Source organism: Globicephala melas, chromosome 1 (genome assembly GCF_963455315.2).
Source record: "Globicephala melas chromosome 1, mGloMel1.2, whole genome shotgun sequence".
Classification (NCBI taxonomy): domain Eukaryota; kingdom Metazoa; phylum Chordata; class Mammalia; order Artiodactyla; family Delphinidae; genus Globicephala; species Globicephala melas.
Window position 1 is genome coordinate 144,760,883 of NC_083314.1, and position 22,401 is coordinate 144,783,283.

The 22,401-nt window shown below is 43.9% G+C and overlaps 1 protein-coding gene across 3 annotated transcripts in view; it reads left to right on the top strand.

Annotated features, from left to right (window-relative positions):
• RAB3B (RAB3B, member RAS oncogene family) overlaps positions 1 to 22,401 on the top strand; it is an 86,221-nt gene that overhangs the window by 19,691 nt on the left and 44,129 nt on the right. Inside the window, exons 1-2 of one of the 3 annotated variants that reach the window (XM_060305579.2) lie at positions 1,946 to 2,487; positions 14,734 to 14,961. In XM_060305579.2, the coding sequence (XP_060161562.1) occupies positions 14,734 to 14,961 (228 nt within the window). In that variant the 5' untranslated portion in view covers positions 1,946 to 2,487. Of the gene's footprint in view, positions 1 to 1,945; positions 2,488 to 6,745; positions 6,938 to 14,733; positions 14,962 to 22,401 lie in introns of those variants that run through there. The other 2 variants (XM_030870131.2, XM_060305571.1) reach the window with 2 other exon arrangements.

Below are 22,401 nucleotides of genomic sequence, written 5' to 3' on the forward strand. Positions count from 1 at the left end.
TTCAAGCTGATGTCAGCACCATGACTGCTGGTCAGTCCAGCGAGATTGCAGTTCCCCTTTAGAGCACAAGGGGGAGTATGAGACTGAACCTTTGCAAAGGGTCACAGGGCATCTTAAGCAGCATCCCTCAGCAAGCCCTCTGAGAACGAGGAAACAGATGTTTTTCCAAAATTAGAGAGGCAACCTGACTTATTTTATAGAGTCTAAGCGAGTGCAACTGTTCGTAAGTTCCCTAGACATGTATCTGAAGGGAGAAATCATTGGCAATCATGATATACTTAGTTATGAGTTGTCAGATCCCTTAAAGTATCTGATGTTATTGAATTGAATATCCTATTTATCACCCCCTAATTTACATACATTATCACTTTTAATTGAACTCTCTTAAGGAGCCAATGAAATAATTCTTATCCCCATTTTACAGATGAGTAACCTGTGTGATCAAGAGAAATTCAATCACATAACTAGCAAATGGTGAAGGTTGGATTTGAACTTAGACCTCTCTGATTCCAAAGTTTATGTCCTTTTGATTATCCCACACTAGTTTACTTCAATTTCTTTTGAAGTCACTGCAGCAGCTTTCTCTCTGGTCTCCTTGTCCTCTGTATCTTGGAACCTCTGATCCATCTCCATTCTATAAGCTGAGTTCTTTCTAAAGCGTAAATTTGGCCATCTTCCCCCTGGAGAAAGCAGTGTAACAGCTCCACATTGCCCTGATCTTTGAGTCCATCATCCTTAGCATGGCTCCCCAGGCCCTGGCTGACCTCTGGCTCTCACTTACCCTCCCACCTCACTCATCACCTGTACTGTGCCCATCATGTCTGTGCTTCCAGAGACCTACAGTCCCTGATGTTCCCTGAAGCCTTCATATAATTTCATAACTTTTGGCCTTTGCTCATGCTGGTCCTTCTACCTGGGTTCCTTCTCTGTGAGTTTAACTCCTACTTATCCTCGAAGACTCAGCTTAAGTCTCAACTCTGCATCCCAGGACCTGCCTCCTAGCATGAGGCCTAACTCTGAGGCTCCTCCCCGTTGATGTGTCCCAAAGTGAGAAAACAGCCATGTCTTGCCAAATCCATTAATGTGGCTGATTTTAGTCTTGGCTTCCCCTACTTTCAGTAGCTGAGAAACCACGGGCTATTTATTTCTTCTTCACATCCAGGATGGTATGAATCAGTCCCCACTTCATATGTTTACTGTGAAAGTTAAATGAGACGGTGGATGTAAGATACATTTTGTGAATATTTGTATGCCTATTTATTGAGCAAATATCCCCTGACCCCTTCTAAGAATGATCCAGGAGGTCATGTTGGGTTGCAGTTTGGCCTATGCCTTTGTGAACGCAGAACAGTAGGTCTTACAGCCTGCTATCCTGCACCAGACCCTGAGCAACTTGTGTCAGGGACCATTTGTTATCCACTTGGGTGTACAGCAGGTGCTCAGGTGATATTTGTTGTGTGAGTGAGTGAGTGAATGAATGAATGAGTGAATGGTATTCAAGGTAGTGGGAGAAACTGAGGCAAATTCATGGAGATGTTACGAGCAGGTCACCCTCTGAGAACCAAAAGTAGTTTATGCTGTTCGGCCTTAGGGCAGGATGGGGGAGTGTCCAGTAATGAGGCTAGAGGGTAGTTGAGGCCAGACCACAAGAGGCCATATGTGCACATTAACAGATTTAACCTGGGTTAGGAAGAGTCTTCTGCTGCAGTATGGAGTGTGGATTACAGGGGAAGTTTGGAGGCTATCGTGGGGATAGGACAGTGAGAAAGCTGTGGCCGTGCAATGGAGAGCTCTCAGGAAGTATCACGGACAGGTTTGGTGAAGGATTGGTAGGGTGGGCGAAAGAGGGAGGGGTGGTGGGTGGGACCTGGGTTCTGAATATTCACATGTTGAATGCTTCGTGTGTGTGTGTGTGTGTGTGTGTGTGTGTGTGTGTGTCTCAGACTCCTCCCCTGCTGACAGCGGTATGCCCTGATGATGGGGCAGTGTCCTCAGCATGCATTTTCATTTATTTTACAAATTAAAAAACTGAGGCACAGAGAAGAAAGAAGGAATGATTAGTATATGAAGTGGTGTTTGAGATACTTATCATTTTTTCTCCTTATCCAGATCTGTTCCCATTCCTGTGGTAGATTGGTTAAAGGCCATTGATTCCTCCCTTCTCTATTCATACCCCTTTGTGATGCGACTTTGCTCTTCTTCTCACTCAGAGCTCTTTGAATCCGGGCTGGGCTTGTGACTCGATTTGGCCAATAGAATGCAGTATATGGAGTGCTATGCAGTTTCTGAGGCTAGGCCTCAAGAGATTGTATCTTCTGCCTTGGCTCTCTTGGAACACTGCCGCGAGACCACCATGTAAACTGCTCTGGCCTACCAGTGGATTAAAAGCCGCATGCAGAAGAACCATGGCGCTTCGCCCTCAGCCAGTACTAAATGCCAGGCCTTGGAGTGACCTTCCAGTTGAATGCTGCTCACGAGTGATTCAAGGTAAAATCACCAGATGAATCCACTCAGCCAGCCACAGAATTGTGAGAAATAATAAATTATTGCTGTTTCAAGCCACTGAATTTTTGGGAGTGGTTGTTATGCAGCAATAGATAACTAAAACAACTTCTCTGCTCCCGTTACCAGTAAATGGCTTCACTGTCTACCTGGTTGTTTATGCCAATTCCCTTTCCCACACATCTCACATTTAATCTGCCACCAGGTCCTAAATACAAATCAAATCCCTGTACTTTCCACTTTCCCCACTGCTATGACATGATTTCCGGTCCTCTTCATCTCTCACCTGGATTTTAAAAGCAATTTCTGACTGTTCCCTATCTCCTTTCTCCCTGCTCCCTACTCATCGCATCCCATCTATCACACCCACCACAGTCAGAGCTATTCTTCTTATATGCATATGTAACCAGGTTACTCCATTGCTTCAAACCTTTTGCTTGCAAAGTAATTTCCCAAACCTCTAACATGATTTACAAGGCCTTAGGCCATCTAGTCTCTGCCTTTCTTCCCAGCCCTGTCTTCCACCACTCCTCCCGTGAACCCTATGTTTCTAGAGCTGCTTTACATGTTCTGGTGACTTTCTGGCACCTGCTCCAGCTCCCCTGTTATATGAGGCAACCCACTGAAGGGGCGAGAGAAAAACGCTTGACCTGCCAACATATCTGCATTCCTAGGCTGGCCATGAGGGACGCACGCTGGGGTGTAGATCTGAACCTTGTAAAGATTTGAACATTCCAAGTGCAATCCACACTTAGGCTACTACCTTTTCTTTTCTTCTTTCTTTCTTTTTTTATATTGAAGTATAGTTGATTTACAACGAGGCTACTACCTTTTCTAAGTGACTGATTCTCATTCAATAAAAAGTATCACTTTTATATTTCATATAAAAACTAGGAGCTAGAGAAGGCTGATTGCTCTGGCAGCTAGAAAAGATTTAAGGTAATTTTGTTTGTAGGACTCTTAACCACAAATGGTGTTCACCAAGCAACCATGATTCTGGAGTCTAATAGAAAGAGCCCTGGACTTGGAGTCAGACAGACCTGGTATCTGGTTCTGCCATTTACCAGTTGTGCGACCTTGGAAAGTCACTTAAACTTCCTGACTTCTGTTTGCTCATTTATAAAAAGGGGATGGCAATCCATACCTTGTATGATTGTATTGAGGACTAAATGAGACAAAAGATATGAATGAGCCCAGTATATTTTAAGGTCTTAATGATTATAACTGTTAGCCAATCTGATTGAAGACAAAAGGTAGCGTTTTGTCTTTCTTCCTATTCTTACTTGGCATTTGGATCTGGAAGTGAAGACAGTCCAATATAGTATGATTAGTTTTGTACTCTCTCTGGTGGTCACCTGCTAGTCAATAGGGAGGCACAAATGACACAGCCCAAATGTCAGATATGGCCTCCCTCCCCCTTTAAGATCTAAAAGCAGTGAGCTTGAACCTCGATTTTTACATTGATTTTTACATTTGATAACCCTTGTAAGTTGGAAGACCTCCTGGAGATTTCCACAAATTCCACGAGGGCTTGTGCTCTCTTCGTCTCTGCCTCTACTCTCCTTTTTCAACTCAGAAAAACAAAGCTCATTGCTCAATTTTCCCACTCACTCATCCTTACAACTCCTCTCTCAGAAAGCATTCCTGAGTGTAATGGCCTTTACTGAACTCTTGAGAGTCACAGAAATTGGTTACATTATATGTGCAACAAACAGCTTCTCCCATTTAATGCATTCCAGTGTTTAAACACCCTTTGTACACCTGCCATGGGAGGGTTTCTTCTGACCCTTTATCCATGTAGCACCTACCCTTACAATGATTTTCTTACTCATCTTTTTCCTTTCCTTCCCCCAGCTCTCTTTATGACCTCTCTCACCCATATTGCTAAGTGAATTCCAAATTCTTTTCCTTTTTTTGCACAGAGCAAGTTGATGTCTCCCTTCTTCTCTCACACTTACATATCCACACTCCTCAAGGTCCTAAGTAGGACAAAAGAACCTCTGAACATTAGGGTCTACCTTTCTTGGAAGGCAGTTGTGGTTAAGAAAATAGCATTTTTTTGTTCTGTTATAACCACAGTGTTTTCTATTTATTGAGGGCTTACTATGTGCCTGGCTTACTATGTGCCTGTCAGGTGCTTTCCAGTAGCTATCTCATTTTCTTATTTGATCTTCACAACATTATTGCTCTTTCTACACATGAGCATGAGGTGCATGTGTCAGAAAAATGGGGTGATTTACATAAGATCACACAGCAAGTAAGTGTGTAAAACGGATTGAAAACCATATCTGTCTGGCTCCAAGTCTGTGCTCTGTCCACTTTAATACATGGCCTTTCAGGGAAGAAGGAGAAAGTGATGTGAAGACCTGAGGCAATGTAAACACAATACCATCTGTTCTCATATTGTCTCTCAACTCTAAAAGGATGGTTTTATGTGTTATCTCGTTATTCTTGTGAAGAATGAATAATCATTATCATGACACCCATTTTGAAATGAGGAAACTAAGGCCTTATGGGAGAAAGGGAGTGAGGGAGCAGGCAGTGCAGGACATTTGATTTTAAGATCACAGAGGCACTAGTTCTGTGTGATTAAGAAGTTCAAGGTATGACCATGGGAGGTAATGTGAAGAGGAGACCAAGGACTGAGGGATCAGGAAACCACATGGCTACCGAAGGCACCAGGAGGATGGCAAGACAGGGCTAATGAGAATGACCATGAGCCAGGGGCTGAAATCTTCAATGCATAGGAGCACTTGGAGGTCAATCATGACCTTGATGAGGAAGGGTGGAAGGTGGTATGGCTGGAGACCAAAGGAGGAGGAATTTTTGTACAAGTGTGGAAGTGGCAATGCCGACCCCACCTCCTGGTCCTGTGGTGTATGGGGAGTGAGAAAGTGAGAAGCCTTCCTGCAGAGGGTTACAGGAGGAGTCCTGGAGGAGGGTCAAGCTTTAACAAAGGTAAAGAAGTAACCTGAGTACTCTCTGAAGAAGCAGAGGGTGTAGGAGAGTTTGTTGACAAAAGAACAGGATTCTAGAGGGCACAGTGGAAGGGCTGCCAGGATGAGGACAGTGGGGAGGTGAGTGAAAGGGAGTGGGTGGAGAAGCTCAGAACAGTTCAAGGATGAGTCTGAGGGAGAAGTCAGACAACGAGAGGGGCTGTCTACTGGGTGGTTCCTTGGGCCATAGAGACAAATTGTGTATCAGGTCATAACGGAATGTGGGAAATAATTGTTTTGGTATATGACTCAGGCCTCTAAGATTTTTAAAAATTGAATTATAGTTAATTTACAATGTTGTGTTAGTTTCAAGTGTACAGCAAAGTGATTCTGATATATATACATACATATATATGTATATATATATATATATATATACATATATATATATTCTTTTTCAAGACTTCTAAGATTTGAGAAGGGGGAAGAGTATGGGGAGGGATGATGATTCTAAACCAAAGCTGGCAGCTGGCTCCTGTGACCTCAGGAAGACTTGAAGTCCAGGTCCACGTGTGAGGGTGGGGTGCTAATCACCACTTAGACCTGCCTTCTCTGACAGAGTTGGGACTTCCTAATGACCAGGCAAGAACATTTTCTCACTCCAGGCTACTGTTGGTAATGGGGAGCCATTGAAAATGTTTTGTTTCTGTTTGTTTCTTCAGGGTTGATGGTAACATGGTGACATTTAGAACAATCACTCAGGCTGCCAACATAGAGGATGGATTGGAGAGTGGAGGCAGGGAGACCCATTAGGAGGCTGTTGCATTAGTTCAGGCAAGAAGTGATGAGGGCTGAACCAGGGCGAGAACAGTGGAGACGGAGAAGAGGGGAAGGGATAGGATATGTTACAGAGGCGTCATCACCAGGCTGATGGGATGTAGGGTGTGAAGGAGTGCATAGGGTAGAGAACAATGCCCAGGTTTCTGGCTTCGTTTCCACCTGTAGACAGCCGTCCAGATTCTGCCTCTCTACCCGGGCTTTTGTGAGGATGAAGCGGTATAACGACAGGGAAGTGCTTTAGAAATGGCCATGCTACAAACCCATCATCACCTACACTATCATAGAAGCTCTCTGATCACCCTAGTAAGTTCAGTGTATGGAAGGAGGCGTGAGAATTAAGATAAATCACGATAGTCACCCAGATATTGGGGAGCGCCGGGCCCCCAAGATACCTCGGATTTCCTACACCTGCCCAGAGCTGGGGGCCCGGCGAATAGGGACTCCGCCCCTGGGCGGGGCATGGGTGGGCCCTGGTCGCGGTGGTGGCCCAGCCCAGCTGCAGCCCGAGCCTCAGCCCGAAGTCGCTGCGGTGGGGACCAGACCCGCCCCGCACCGCCCTGCTCCGCGAACCCACTGCGCCTTTTGCCGCCCGCCGCCAGGTCCAGCGGTTCCGCGGCGCTGCCAGGGAGCGAGCCGCTCGTCCTCACCCGGAGTCCCAGGTAAGGGGCGCGGCCCGGCAGCCCGCCCGGGGAGGATCTGGGACCGATTCCCGGCGCAGGGCGCTGAGGACTGTGAGTGGGCGTTGAGAAGGAGCACAGGGCAGCGGAGGGAACACCAAGAAGGGGCCAGGCGAGGCCACTAAGGAGAGGCACCGCGGCAGTGAAGGGGCGCGTAGCCTGGGGAGGGGGGGCTGAGGAGCGTCTACCCGGGCTGTGAGGGCCGCAAGGAGGGCTCCAAAGGCAGGGGCAGAGGGATTGGGGGAAAGAGAAAGAGGGCGCCGGGGCTCGGGAAAAGGATGAGCGGCAGTTGGAGCGCAGTGAGGGCTCGTTGAGGGGGAAACGGGCGGGGGGATGGGGGGAGAGGTAAGGAGGGAGCTGAGAGGGACAGTGCGGGAAGAGCGTACCAGTGAGCCGAGGGGCGGGGAAGGGGGTGCTGAAGCGAGAGGACTGAGAGGAACGAGGGAAGGGAGGCGTGGAAGTGAAGAGCTAAGGGGAGGGGACTGGCCGGCGGGGGTCGTTTCGAGCTGGAGAGGAGTGAGATGGTGAGGGGAAGGGGCGCTGGGCAGGAAGGAGGTGCTGGGCCGGGAGAAGGTAAAGTGAGTGTGGTGTGGTGCTGGAGGCCAGGTGGGTCTAGGCAAGGGGGTAACCTGAGTGCGGGAGAGTGATGGTGCTTGAAGGTGGGAAGCTTGGAAGAATGGGAAGGTGGGAGGCAAGGCTGGGTCTATCCAGGCTGCAGAGAAAGGGGCTGGGGAGCTGATGGAGGGAGAGAGCCCAGGCCTTGGATACGGGCTGTGGGCACCTGAGTTCTGGCTAGGGGTGGCGCATGGAGAGGCACTGGAATAGAGCAAGGGGTTGGCAGCCGGGAGTGGAGGAACTGTCGGGGAACTTGGAGAGTTTAGGCTGGTAGATGGGCTGGGTCATGGTGCGGAGGAAGCCAGGTGTGGGTTGTGGTGTGGGAGTGGGAAGATGATTGGGGCCCAGAGTGGAGTCCAAGGGCATCTATCTGGTAGCTGTGTCTTAGCTCCTCAGAAGGCTGAGGAGGGGGTGCAGGCACTGGACCCTGTTACACAGCTACCTGGGGTCAGAGACAAGAAGAGAATCGTTGACAGAGAAATTCATCCACAGGCTGACTCTGTTCTGGAGTCCAAGTGTGGGAAGAGATTTTAGGGAGGGAGGTGGCAGCTAATAGAGGTGTGGAGGGGAGTGGGAGAAGGACAGGGCCATCCATCCCAGCTTCTTGGAATCCAGATGGAAAAGGGTGGGGGATAGTAAAAGGAGTTGGATGTGTGTGTGTGTGTGTGTGTGTGAGTGTGTGTGTGTGTGTTTGCTCACCTGTTCTGAGCCTATAAAGGGAGGAAGACAATGGAAGTCCGTGAAAAGCCCTGTCTGTGGTACTGGGAAGCCTTGGTGCTGAGTTTGCCCTAGCAAAGACATTCTGCCAGAGGATGGTAGGTCAGGGAAGACTTCCTGGTCATGAAGGATTTAGCTAGCGGCAGAGGAAAGAATGTTCAGAGGAAACAGTATGGAAGCAGGCAAAAATATAAAATGATCTCCAGTCCAAGAAATAAATCTCCAGTTTAAGGATTACAATATGAAGGGAGACACCAGCAACCTATAGAGGATGTTTAAGAAGGTTTCTCCTCTAAGCTGGAACTTCTGTGGTTTCTCTTCATCCCCCCAGAGTACAGCACAGGGCCTGGCACACAGTAGGTGCTCAATGAATGTTGATTGAATGACTAATTGAGCTGTGGCTGTGCTCCTGCCTCTCTCATGTACTGGTTTTAATTCTTCCAATAGTTTGCCCGGAAGTCACTTTATTAACTCATTTTATAGATAAGGAAACTGAGGCCCAGGGTGTGATCTGCCTAAGGTTACACAATTGCTTAGAGAGCCAGGGCTCAGCCCAGGTGTCTCTGACTTTGTCTTGTGCTCTTTCCTTCAAAAGAGAAGTTCATCCATTTACTTCTTCACTACATGTATTCAGTTGATCTCTTCTTGCTGGATTTTAAGGCTGTCTCCTCTTCCCTCCTCTTTTCTGCCTGAAGTCAGGTTCTTCCTTAGATGCTTATCAGACTCAAAGTGTTGTTTGTTTTTCACACCAACCCTTGGAGGAGCCATTTCCTTCTTTCCCCCAGCCTAGGACCAGATATGACTTCCCTGGGCCTTCATCTGTATTGCTTGTCAGAAGACAGTGAGCTACCCAGCTCTGTCATTTATGTGATTGTCAAAAAAGAGAGAGAAGAGCTGATTGATGCTTATCTGACAAATGCAGTTCTGCAGACACCACCTGTGCCTTGACCTGTCTGCTCAGATCTGCCTCAGGCGGCAGCTGCCTGCTGGGGTGGTTTTTACTTCTCTTCCGAATGTCTGTGTAGCCCCTGCCCCGCTCTTGAGAAGATCCCCTTGGGGGCGTCCACATGAACCTGCCTTCCAACCGTACCTCTCAGCTCTCCCTGTTTTCATACCACCTTCTGGGAAAGCTATGCTGTGTGCACATAAACAAATGTTGACAGTACAGTATGGCAAGTGCTAGGAAAGAGATCTCAGGGTGCTGGGGATGCTTTTCTACTCACCCTAAAATTGTTGTAGTTTTTATTTTCCCTAATCCCAGTCCAATCTGGGGGTAATCAGATGACAGAAGTTCTAGTAATGATGCTCCAGCTGACTTGTATGACCTTTGACAAATCACTTCTCCTTGTGGAGCCTCAATTTTTTTTATTTGAAAATGAAGGGGAGTGGATCAGACCAGGAGCTGAAAGTATTTTTTACTCTTGCCTTGCACCTATGGCAGACATAGCTAATAAAGGCAGGCACTTTTCCAACTGGATTCTATGCAAGGCCAGGTGTAGTTTTCTCCACACAGTGTAGGTATGAAGCACCCTTATATACATTTTCTTTTTTTTAAAAATTAATTTATTTTTTATACAGCAGGTTCTTATCAGTTATGTATTTTATACATATTAGTGTATATATGTCAATCTCATCTCCCAATTCATCATACCACCACCACCCCCTCCACTTTCCCCCCTTGGTGTCTATACATTTATTCTCTACATCTGTGTCTCTATTTCTGCCTTGCAAACCGGTTCATCTGTAACGTTCTTCTAGATTCCACATATATGCGTTAATATACGATATTTATTTTTCTCTTTCTGACTTACTTCACTCTGTTATGACCATCTCTAGGTCCATCCATGTCTCTACAAGTGACCCAATTTCTTTCCTTTTTATGGCTGAGTAATGTTCCATTGTATATATGTACCACATCTTCTTTATCCGTTTGTCTGTCGATGGGCATTTAGGTTGCTTCCATGACCTGGCTACTATAAATAGTGCTGCAGTGAACACTGGGGTGCATGTGTCTTTTTGAATTATGGTTTTCCCTGGGTATATGCCCAGTAGTAGGATTGCTGGGTCATATGGTAATTCTATTTTTAGTTTTTTAAGTAACCTCCATAATGTTCTCCATAGTGGCTGTATCAGTTTATATTCCCACCAACAGTGCAAGAGGGCTCCCTTTTCTTCACACCCTCTCCAGCATTTGTTGTTTGTAGATTTTCTGATGATGCCCATTCTAACTGGTGTGAGGTGATACCTCATTATACTTTTGATTTGCATTTCTCTAATAATTAGTGATGTTGAGCATCTTTTCATGTGCCTCTAGGCCATCTGTATGTCTTCTTTGGAGAAATGTCTATTTAGGTCTTCTGCCCATTTTTTGATTGGGTTGTTAGTTTTTTTTAAATATTGAACTACATGAGCTCTTTATATATTTTGGAGATTAATACTTTGTCCGATGATTCATTTGGAAATATTTTCTCCCATTCTGAGGGTTGTCTTTTTGTCTTGTTTATAGTTTCCTTTGCTGTGCAAAAGCTTTTAAGTTTCATTAGGTCCCTTTTGTTTATTTTTGTTTTTATTTCCATTACTCTAGGAGGTGGGTCAAAAAAGATCTTACTGTGATTTATGTCAAAGAGTGTTCTTCCTCTGTTTTCCTCTAAGAGTTTTATAGTGTTTGGCCTTACATTTGGGTCTTTAATCCATTTTGAGTTTATTTTTATGTATGGTGTTAGGGAGTGTTCTAATTTCATTCTTTTACGTGGCTGTCCAGTTTTCCCAGTTTTTCCAGTTTCTTATTGAAGAAACTGTCTTTTCTCCATTCTATATCCTTGTCTCCTTTGTCATAGATTTGTTGACCATAATTGCGTGGGTTAACCTCTGGGCTTTCTATCCTGTTCCATTGATCTATATTTCTGTTTTTGTGCTAGTACCATATTGTCTTGATTATTGTAACTTTGTGGTATAGTCTGAAGTCAGGGAGTCTGATTCCTCCAGCTCTGTTTTTTTCCCTCAAGATTGCTTTTGCTACTCGGGGTCTTTTGTGTCTCCATACAAATAAGATTTTTTGTTCTACTTCTGTAAAAAATGCCATTGGTAATTTGATAGGGATTGCATTGAATCTGTAGATTGCTTTGGGTAGTACAGTCATTTTCACAATATTGATTCTTCCAATCCAAGAACATGGTATATCTCTCCATCTGTTTGTGTCATCTTTGATTTCTTTCATCAGTGTCTTATAGTTTTCTGAGTACAGGTCTTTTACCTCCTTAGGTAGGTTTATTCCTAGGTATTTTATTCTTTTTGTTACAATGGTGAGTGGGATTGTTTCCTTAATTTCTCTTTCTGATCTTTCATTGTTAGTGTATAGGAATGCAAGAGATTTCTGTGCATTAATTTTGTATCCTGCAACATTACCAAATTCATTGATTAGCTCTAGAAGTTTTCTGGTGACATCTTTAGGGTTATCTATGTATAGTATCATGTCATCTGCAAACAGTGACAGTTTTACTTCTTCTTTTCCTACATTTTCTTATTTAAAAATCACAGCAGCCTTCTGCAGTAGGTAATGTGATCATATCATAGATGAGGACACTGAAGCTCAGAGTTTAGGTGACTTGTCCAAGTTCATACATTGAGTTACTGGGAAAGCTGGGATCAGTAGCCAGGCTTTTTGTTATGATAAAGCTGCCACTCTAAAATCTCTTCTAATTCCAGTAATCTAAGAGTGCAAACAGCTGCATCAGAAAAATGAAAACCAATAATACAACATTTACATCAATAGTCTGACACATGGCAAATGTTCAATAAATGTTTACTGAAAGGAGTAACATGCCCAAGGATTTACTCTAGGTTCATTGTTGACAGGGTATAAGGATGGATAAAACTCAGCTGAATCCAGAAGGAGAGACAGACAGTTAATTGTAAAACAGGCTCAAATTATGGAGCCCAGATCAGGGAGAGGACACTTGAACAAGATTTGACTGCAGAAGTGAATTAAAAAGCCAGTGAATTAATATTTATTGAGTACCTCCCATAGATCAAGAAACCATGCCAGATTATTTACATATGATACCATAGCTATTGGTACCATAGCTCATTGAAGTAAGTGGCATTTTCTCTGTTGTAAGGTAAAATGCTGTGGCTTAGAGAGCTGATATTACTCACCCAAGAATTCAGCTGAAGAATAGAGCAGGAATTTTGACCTCTCCCATATTATGTCATGGTACTAGGTCTAGTCTCAGCTGTTAGTTGTGAGGCTTGGGTAAATCCTTATAATTTCTAGCCCTCAGTTCCCTTCTTGATCCAATGGGGATAGTAATCTTTGTCCTTCCAGTTTTATCTCCCAGGTCTATCTAGAGGATAAAATAAGATAAAGGAAATTGAGGTAAGGATAAAATCTGTGTTTTAGTAGAGTTATTCTTTGACCAGGGGTTCCATTTCTAGGAATCTCTCCTAAGGAAATAAATAGGAAAGAGAACAAATATGTAAAGAAATGGTCACTGCAACTTAATTTTTATAATTAAGAACAGAAAAATAAATATATGACTTTAAAGAATTGGTCATATGACACAACCATAGGATGGAGTAAAGTGTAGTCAATTGAAATCATATTTACGAAGAATTTTTAAAATCTCAGTATATGATATAATGTTAAATGAAAAGGAGCAGGATACAAAACTAATTATCTCAGCTATTAAAATATACATGGAAGATATAGACTAGAATGTATTGTATGTTATCATTTATATATATATATATATTTATAAAGTATGAACAGACCTCTGTGCTTATATATGCAAAGAATATCTTTGAAAGATACATAAATCGTTAACATGTTTGCCTCTGGGGAGAGGAACTAGAGACTGGGCATCAGGGGTGGAAGCAAGACTTACTTTTCACTGTAAACCTTTAGGTTCCATTACCTTCTTTTTATGCAAAAAGTTAAGAAAATAATGCAAATTGCAGATGGTGATAAAGTAATACTTGCAAATAGTAAAGTTTGTCTTAATTATTTTCAGTGTGTGTATTACCCTTTTTTTAAAATACTAATTACTGGTTTATTGTAAAAGTGTAAAGGATACAACTCAGGAACAGCCAGATGGAAGAGATGCATAGGGCAGGGTAGGGGGAAAGGGTGTCTTGGAGCTTCCAGGGTCTCTCCTAGCACATCAACGTGATCACCAACCTGGAAGATCTCCACACCGCTTTGGTTAGGGTTTTTTACGAAGATTTCATTACTGTAGGCATGATTGATTAAGCCATTGGCCTTTAGTCATCAACTTAATCTCCAGCCCTTCTCCCCTCCCCAGAGGTTAGGGGGTGGTGCTGAAAGTTCCAACCCTCTAATCATGTGGTTGGTGCCTCTGGCAACCAGCCCCCACTCTGAGGCTGTCCTGGAGCCCCAGCCACCAGGCATCTCATCAGCGCACAACAAGACACTTCTCACTTGCATTTCCAGAGGTTGCAAAGCTTTCAGGAGCTCTGCCTGGAACCAGGAACCCAGACCAAATACATGTCTTTTATTATATCACAATATCGCAGTGCTCAATAAATGGGAACTGTTATATGGTTATTGTCACCATCATATCTCTCATGGGAAATAATGAGTACTTGACAAATATTTGCTGGTAATATTAAGGCCTAGGTATACTACAATGTATTACCTTTTAAATTAAATAATAAGGTATAATTTCAAAATAGATGGCACTCTGGTGCGTGAAAAAGTAAAGGAGGAAATAAACTTCAAATGTTAACAGTGGCAGTTTCTGAGTGGATGCCGTGTCTGGTAATTTAAAATTTTCTGTTTTACATTCTTGTGTTTTTTTCTAACATTTTGTAATGGATATATACTTTCAAAGAAGAGATTTTCTTTTGTAAACAAACAAAGACGACTAGCAGCAGAGTGGAGGATGGTATGAGGTCGTTGTGATTGCTTCCCTTGTTTTGACTTGCTGTTTTGGCCTTTTTTTTTTTTTCCAAACTCAGCTTAGGAGCTACCCCTACAGGAGCCTCTCCTTGCCCACCATGCCTCCAGGTTGGGTTAGATACTTCTCATGGGCTTCCTCAGCCAAGGCTTCCCTCTGTCTTATCACTTATCCACTGCTTTGTTACTCTGTGTTTATGAGTTTTTTACTCTAATCTGTGGTCACTCAGAGGTCAGACACCATGGCTGATTCATACTTGTATTCCTTGTGCCCAGCACAGGGCTTGACCCAGAACAATGTGTTCAGTAAATATTTGCTGAAGGAATAAATGGGAGGCGCTGGGCTCCACCCCAGTCCTGAGACAACATTTGGGGCAGGTGCAGTGAGGGGGTGACTCTGCGTAGTGTGTATTTCCTCAGTGATGCTGGGGCGTGGAGTGAGTGTATGCAGGGCGGTGTGACCATTAAGAGTTAGGTGATCCAGGGTGACACTGGAGGTGTGTTCCTGAGTGACCACAGGTCTCTCCTGCAGATGGCTTCAGTGACTGATGGTAAAGCCGGAGTCAAAGATGCTTCTGACCAGAATTTTGACTACATGTTCAAACTGCTCATCATCGGCAACAGCAGTGTTGGCAAAACATCCTTCCTCTTCCGCTATGCTGACGACACCTTCACCCCAGCCTTCGTCAGCACCGTGGGTATTGACTTTAAGGTGAAGACAGTCTACTGCCACGAGAAGCGAGTGAAGCTGCAGATTTGGGTGAGTCCTGGGCATCTTGGGTAGAAGTGTCCCAAGAGCTGACTCGTTTGCTGGTACAAAGGCTGGGCGGTGAGGCCAGTTTAGAACTTCTGAGTTTTATGACATTAGGCACCAGTGCTATTGTGTATCTGGCCCCTGGCCTATCCCTTGTTGGTTTTATACAGTTTTGCTCTCCTCTGGGAACTCAGGTGTTTCTGCTGCTTAACAGTCCAAAAGGTTTTATCCTGGCTTATATGGATGAGTAACCAAGAATCTGGGCTTTGGAGTTATAGACCTGGATTCAGATTTCAGTTCTGCCAGTAACTAGTCATGGAACCTTGACTAAATTACTTAACCTCTCTGGGCCACACTTTCCTCTTTGGGGATTATAATAGCACCTATGTCATAGGGTTGCTGGGTGCTTAGCATAGTTCCCGGAATATAATAAGTGCACAATAAATGTTAGCTACTGTATCCATAATCTATCACTCTGTAATCACTTCAAACCTTGATGGCTTAAAACAACAATAATAATTCATTAACTCACAGTTGCTGTGGATCAAATATTTGGGAGTGGCTTGGTTTCTGGCTTGTGGTCTCTTATGAGGTTGCTGCCAGATGTTGGCTTAGGTTACAGTCATCTGAAGGCTTGAGTGGGCCTGGAGGATTAGCTTCCAAGGTGGCTTACTCACATGTCTGGCACTGGCTTTAGCAGGAGGCCTTCATTCCTTTCCACGTGGATCTTTCCACAGATCTGCTTCACTCCACAGAGTGTCTTCATGGCATCTCCTAGGGGGAGAGATCCAAGAAACCAAACAGGAAGTGGCAGTGTCTCTTATTAGAGTATTCTATTGGTCACTGATTCAATGTAGGAGGAACCTACACAAGGGTATGAATCCTGGGAGGTGGGGATCATTGGAGACTATCTTGGAAATTGGCCAACACAGCTACTATTATTGACATTTACCAGTGGTACTAATAAAATTTATATGTATTTGAGATGATATAGCAACACGTACATCATATATTTTTCTATACTTAATTAGCACTGGGATTAGAAATTTGTGATTTAAAGTATTCAAAATAGATTTATTATCAGTCCACTCAACATTAATACATTGTACATATATGTTATTAGTATAGTCTGTATACAGTACTTTTCTTTTCACAAATTATTTCCATGTGTTAATACTATCTCACAATCAACCCCATGGGACAGATATTCAGAGAGTAATTAATTTGCCTTAGGTTGACCGCACAGCTACAAAATGGGATTCCAACTCAAATCTTCTGATTCTAAAGTATGTGCTCTTTTCTCTACACTGTGCAATGAGGTCTTATAGAGCTCATATTTTCATTTGTGATCATGTTAAGTATTACTTTATAGAGAGATAAAAGTTCATTTTGTTTATTTAGTCTCTATTAAAAGCATTGAGGAATCAAACCATTAGAAATGCAAGAAGCTACGCATTCCATTTAGTTCATTGGTTCTAGAAGTGTGGTCTCCAGATCAGCAACGTCAGCATCACTGGGAATTTGTTAGAGATGCATAATCTCAGGTCTCTCCTCAGACCCAAAGAATCAGAAACTCTGGGGTACAGCCCAACAATCTGTGTTATAACAAGTCTTCCAGGTGTTTTTTTTTTTTTTTTTTTTTTTGGGCAGTACGCGGGCCTCTCACTGTTGCGGCCTCTCCTGTTGCGGAGCACAGGCTCCGGATGCGCAGGCTCAGCGGCCATGGCTCATGGGACTAGCCTCTCCGTGGCATGTGGGATCTTCCCGGACCGGGGCACGAACCCGTGTCCCCTGCATCGGCAGGCGGACTCTCAACCACTGCGCCACCAGGGAAGCCCTTCCAGGTGGTTTTAAGGTTGGCTAAAATTAAAGAACCACTAATCTAGTTTAGCTACCTCATGGTGAGAATCAATAAGCATTTATCAAGTACCTGTTCTGTGCCCAGTCCTTCCATTTATGTAGTCTGACATCCTCCCTGCAGCCAGTGCACAGAGGGGGCTGAAAGCAAAGGATATTTGGGGCATGGTAAGCAATACAATGAAAATGGAGCAAGGCTGTGAAAGAGCAGGGAGGGGATGCTGAGAGAGAAATTTGCTGGAGAGGCTGTCAGGTGGTGGCTTGGGAGTCAGGGAGACCTTGGACAACAAATAGAAGGTTTTTGAAATGGGCCAGAGGGTACATACATGTCTGATTATTCCTGAGGGCACTGAAGAAACTTACTAGAGTTTATTCTTGTCTTTGTATATAAAATAAATGTTTACTAATATTTACCATATGGATTGACATGGATATCTTCATTTGATCTCCACATTTGGTGCTCACAGATCCTACACTCAAAAAATCTTCAGGTGGGAGGAGATACTCTTCCTTTTAAGGGTTTGGCAGTAGTGGCTCCCTCAGTCTTTTATACATTTTCAGCCCATTGTGAACTTTTGCAGTTTTCCTGTGCTTAGTTAAGTGCATTTATTGATTGTACTACCTCATTTTAACTAAATGAACCTCCATGATGGATATGTGGATTTAAAAGAGTTCTACCAAGAAACCTCTGATTGAAGACTATATTAATTATAGTAAGCCTAAGTGAGCACAGAAAATGGCTAGACTGATATCTCCCTGACACCTAGCACAAGTTCATTGTCAGCCATGTTTTGAGGTAAAATCAATGACAATCTAATTAGATCTGACATAGTCAATCACACTGCTTTTGCTAAAAAAAGTTAGTGGGCTTCCCTGGTGGCGCAGTGGTTGAGAGTCCACCTGCCGATGCAGGGGACACGGGTTCGTGCCCCGGTCCGGGAAGATCCCAAATGCCGCGGAGCGGCTGGGCCCGTGAGCCACGGCCGCTGAGCCTGCACGTCCAGAGCCTGTGCTCCGCAACGGGAGAGGCTACAACAGTGAGAGGCCCGCGTAGCGCAAAAAAAAAAAACAAAAAAAAGTTAGCAACGGGTTTTGTGTGTGTGTGTGTGTGTGTGTGTGTGTGTGTGTGCATGCATGCTTTTCTGTAGCAAAAAATAAAAATTTTCTGTACTGTTCATATATGCATTAAAATGTAAACATTTAAATATTATTTGTTATTTTAATGTATTTTAATATCGTTTGTGTACAGAAGTAGGTATAATATATATGTATATGTAATCTAAGTAAATATGCAAATACTGTGAGTGCTGTGCCTACATTTTTCTTACAGGGGTATGAATTTGGAGACTACTACCACGGGCATTGGGGAGCATAGAAGGGTTTTAACAAGTCAGATTTTCATTTTAGAAAGATTTCTGGCTTCAGTTTGGGAGGGTAGATGGATATGAGGCAAAGAAACTAGTGGTTTGGGTAAGTTACTAAATGTATTAGTCTGCTCAGGCTACCATAATAAAATAGCACAGACTAGTTGGCTTAAACAACAGACATTAATTTTCTCACAGTTTTGGAGACTGGAAGTCCAAGATCAAGGTGCCAGCCGGTGTTGATGTCTGGTGAGAGCTCTCCCATTGGGTTGCGTATGGCTGGCTTCTTGCTGTGTGCTCACACTTCCTTTCCTCGCTGCTCACACTGGAGAGGAGTGAGCGAGTTCTCTGGAGCCTCTTCTTCCAAGAGCACTAATCCTATCAGATCAGGGCCCCACCCTTATGACCTCAATTAACCTCAATTACTTCCTTCAAGTCCCCATTTCCAAATATAACCACACTGGGGGGTAGGGCATCAACACGTGAATTTTGGGAGGATACAAACATTTGGTACATAACACTGAGAAAGTGATAAAATGACATAAGTGATGGAAATGAGGAGAGAGAACTAAGATTAAAATTTACAGGATTTGATGATTAATTAATTGTATAGGGAGAGGGAGGAACATGTATCTTCTTATACACATCTATTTATACATATTTACTTCTCTGAGAGTTCTGTGAGTTTTTAAAGTTGTGTGAGCTTTGGTAAGTCACTTTACTTCTATAAATAGATAATATTCTCAACTGTAAAGGTCTCACAGGTTTGTTGAGGGAGGGGCTACATGATAACATAGTATTGTGCCTGGCACATAGTAGGAATACAATAAATGTTAAGTTCTGTCCTTTCTCTCCTCCTGATCTTCATGCAAATGGTAACTGGGTTCCCTCACAAGGTTTCCCACCTGTGATTCCAGAAGTGCTGGAACAGCATCCAGGGATTCACTAGCACTGTATGAAGTGTTCATATAAACTTTTCAAGCTCATTTGATCTCTCCCAGGGGATTTCAAAAAAGTCATTGTCAGGGTGGAAGCTGGAGAGGGAAGAAGAGGAGGTTGTGAGCATCACTGAGCAGGACCATTCACAAAAGGAGTTTCTGTCATCTCTGGGGGATCATGATGGTATTGGTAGTGCCTTGTTCTCTGGGGTCCCTTGCCATATAGGTCCCTGAGAGTCTCCTCTGTGTCCAGAGAGGTTAATTATTGTGGAATAGAGAAGAGAATCTTAGTGGGGAGGTGAGGGTAGGGAACAAATCTCATTAATAGAGAGTGAGAGCATGCACAGGTGTGGAGGGAGGGAGAATTGGTAACGCCACAGCAACACACTTGACTAGAGGCCACTTACTGCTTGGGTGCTTGTTGCCAAGCAACTCCTGGGAAGAGAAGAGTGGGAGAGGGCCTTCCACTACCTCCATGTGGGGCCCATTACAGGGGATATTGGGTCTGGTGCTGGCCAAGGGAAGGATCCGGGGGAGGGGATATTGGGTCTGGTGCTGGCCAAGGAAAGGATCCGGGGGTCTGTGGGATGACTGAGCTGACCCACCACTGTGGAGTCCTGCATTCCAGTCCTGGCTCTCCCTGAAGTTCAGTCATTGTGTGATCTGGAATAACCCCTCCCCTCCATGGACCTATTTGGACCTGTTTCCCCAACTATCAAATGGAGAAAATAATCCTTGTTCTTCTTGCCTCATGGGATGTTGTGAAGTTCAAGGGAGGATATGGAAAGGAAAGCCCAAGGACAACTATGAAGTTTTGAGTAGATCAGAAGGACTGTGGATATTGTCAACCATGTGAATTCTTCCTGTACGTGCTTTAAGTCATTCTTTGTGTCTTCCCACCTTCCCTCTGACCCAGGGAGTTAATTGTCTCCTTAAAGAATGGGTGTTGAGCCCAGAGATGTCAAGTTACTTGTGCAGAGCCAAACAGTAAACTTCCTTCTTTTATTCATTCAATAGACATTCATCTGGTACTCCCTCTGTGCCAGGCATTGTGCTAGCAGTGGGGAAACACCCTTCCTGCTCTCCTGGAGTTAATGCTGTAGCAGGAAAGATAGATACTAAGTACATGGGTGAAAAATACCTAATTTCATCTGTGGTAAGGGCCGTGAAGGAAAAAAAATAGACTTGTTTCAAACTCAAGCACTGAGTCACAGAGCTCAGGAATCGCTGAACTGTGACTCAGGTCTCATACCCCGCATGCAGCTGGGGTCAGGCTCAATTCTATTCACAATTTAAAAGGCTGATGACCTTCACCACACCAGCTCACTCCAAGCCTGGTCTCTGTCAGGGGACGTGGTGGCAGGGGCCTCCACTGTGGAAGGACAGAATGTCCTCCTTCTCGCTCCCACCAGTGAGGCTTTTTTTGGTGACCTTCTTGTCAAGAAGACTTTAAAGATAGGAGTGTCTTATGTGTCCAGGGTTACTTGTATAGAGACTGGGGAATGGACTGGCTGGTCTAACATTTTTCTATCGCGAGTTTGAGAACTCTGTTTTGTGAAGGATTTAAAGGCCACTGTCCTCACTCCTGGGCTTGTCCTGGTATTGCTATTCTCCATCCTCTTTCTTTCTCTGCAACTCCCTCTTCTGAAACCCTCAGTCACTACGGTGCTTGCATCTACCTCCATTATTCTACTTGTTTTGTTGTGTTGGTGATGTTTTTTTTTTTTTTTTTTTTGGCCACACCGTGAGGCTTGCGGGATCTCCGTGTCTGACCAGGGATTGAACCCAGGTCCGTGGCAGTGAAAGCGCGGAGTCCTAACCATTGGACTGCCAGGGAATTCCCTTTGGTGATGATTTTGAAAACATAATGTGTATAAAGCACCAGCGTAGTCTTTGGCATGAAGTAAACACTAAACAAATAGTAGTTTTTATTAAAGTTCTAGGGAGATCAAGAAATGATACTCCTTGTCTTCGCCCCTTAAGTCTGGAACCAATTGAGAGATAGATACAAGAGTCAGAGAGATGGGGAGTAATGTGACAGCCTTCTTAGTGATAAAACTAGGATGAAGCACATGGCCCAAGTCTTCAGGGAATTGGAGCTGGCTAATACTTCACTCTGAAGTCAGATAGACATACAGACCCAATCACAGGCCGACATGAGTGGCTAGCTGCCACTAGCTCCTACAACATGCACCCAGGGTCAAAGTCCATGTGGCCCAGACTTACTAATGCTTAAGGCTTAAGGGTAGGTCTACAGTAGAAGCCTCAATCTCCATGGACAGTCTTCTTCATGGAGGGGGAAAGGAGGGTCCCTCCTCCAACAGCTCTTTTTATAATTAAAGAAATAGAAGTAAGCATTCGCTCTAAAGAGAGGTTGGGCAGAATGATGAAATCTGGGAAAAATAGGAGGAGTCTTAGGGGGTTTCGTGGATATCCTAAATTCCATAGTGTTGAGAGTGACTCCCTACGTAACCAGGAGCTGAGAACAATAAGACTAGGGTGAGATAGGCTGTTGGTAGTCAGCTAGTTTCTTTCACTCACTAGCCAACCACCCACATAGCTGCCTCGATGACATTTAGGTTGCCACATGGCTTTGGAATCACTTATAAATATTAAAACGTGAATATCAAATCTGGGAATGTCAAAGACCTATATCTTAGGACCAACAATATAAGAGTGTAATAAAATGTAATGGAGCTTAGGAATGTGGGGAAAGGCCATACCAGAAACCCAGACTAAGGAGGATTGTGGCTCTTGAGCAGTCATTTAACAAATATTTACTATGCCAGACAATGGGGCTAGAGAAGTTAATATGAATATGACACATTCTCTGCTCTCCAGGAACTGGTAAGAATGAATTTACCTCTGAGCTCCAAAAGTGAAGTAAAATGAGTAACATAATTCTCTTGTTCTGTTAAGCAAACTGGGACATCAAGAGAGATTGACTTTTCCCTTGTATATTTAAGAATATATAATAATGGATTATTATACATGATTGGTCAACTGTTTAATGGGCATCTGCATTTGTTTCCTATTGCCTCTCTGACACATTACATAAATTTAGTGGCTTAAAACAGCATGGATTTATTATCTTATAGATCTGGAGGTCAGAAGTTCAAAACAGATGTCACTGGGTTAAAAATCAAGGTGTTGGCAGATTTGTGTTCCTTCTGGGGGCAAGGGGAGAATCTATTAACTTGCCTTTTCCAGCTGCTAGAGGCTGCCTGCATGCCTTTGCTCAGGGCCCCTTCCTCCATCTTCAAAGCCAGCGGTATAAATTCTGTCAA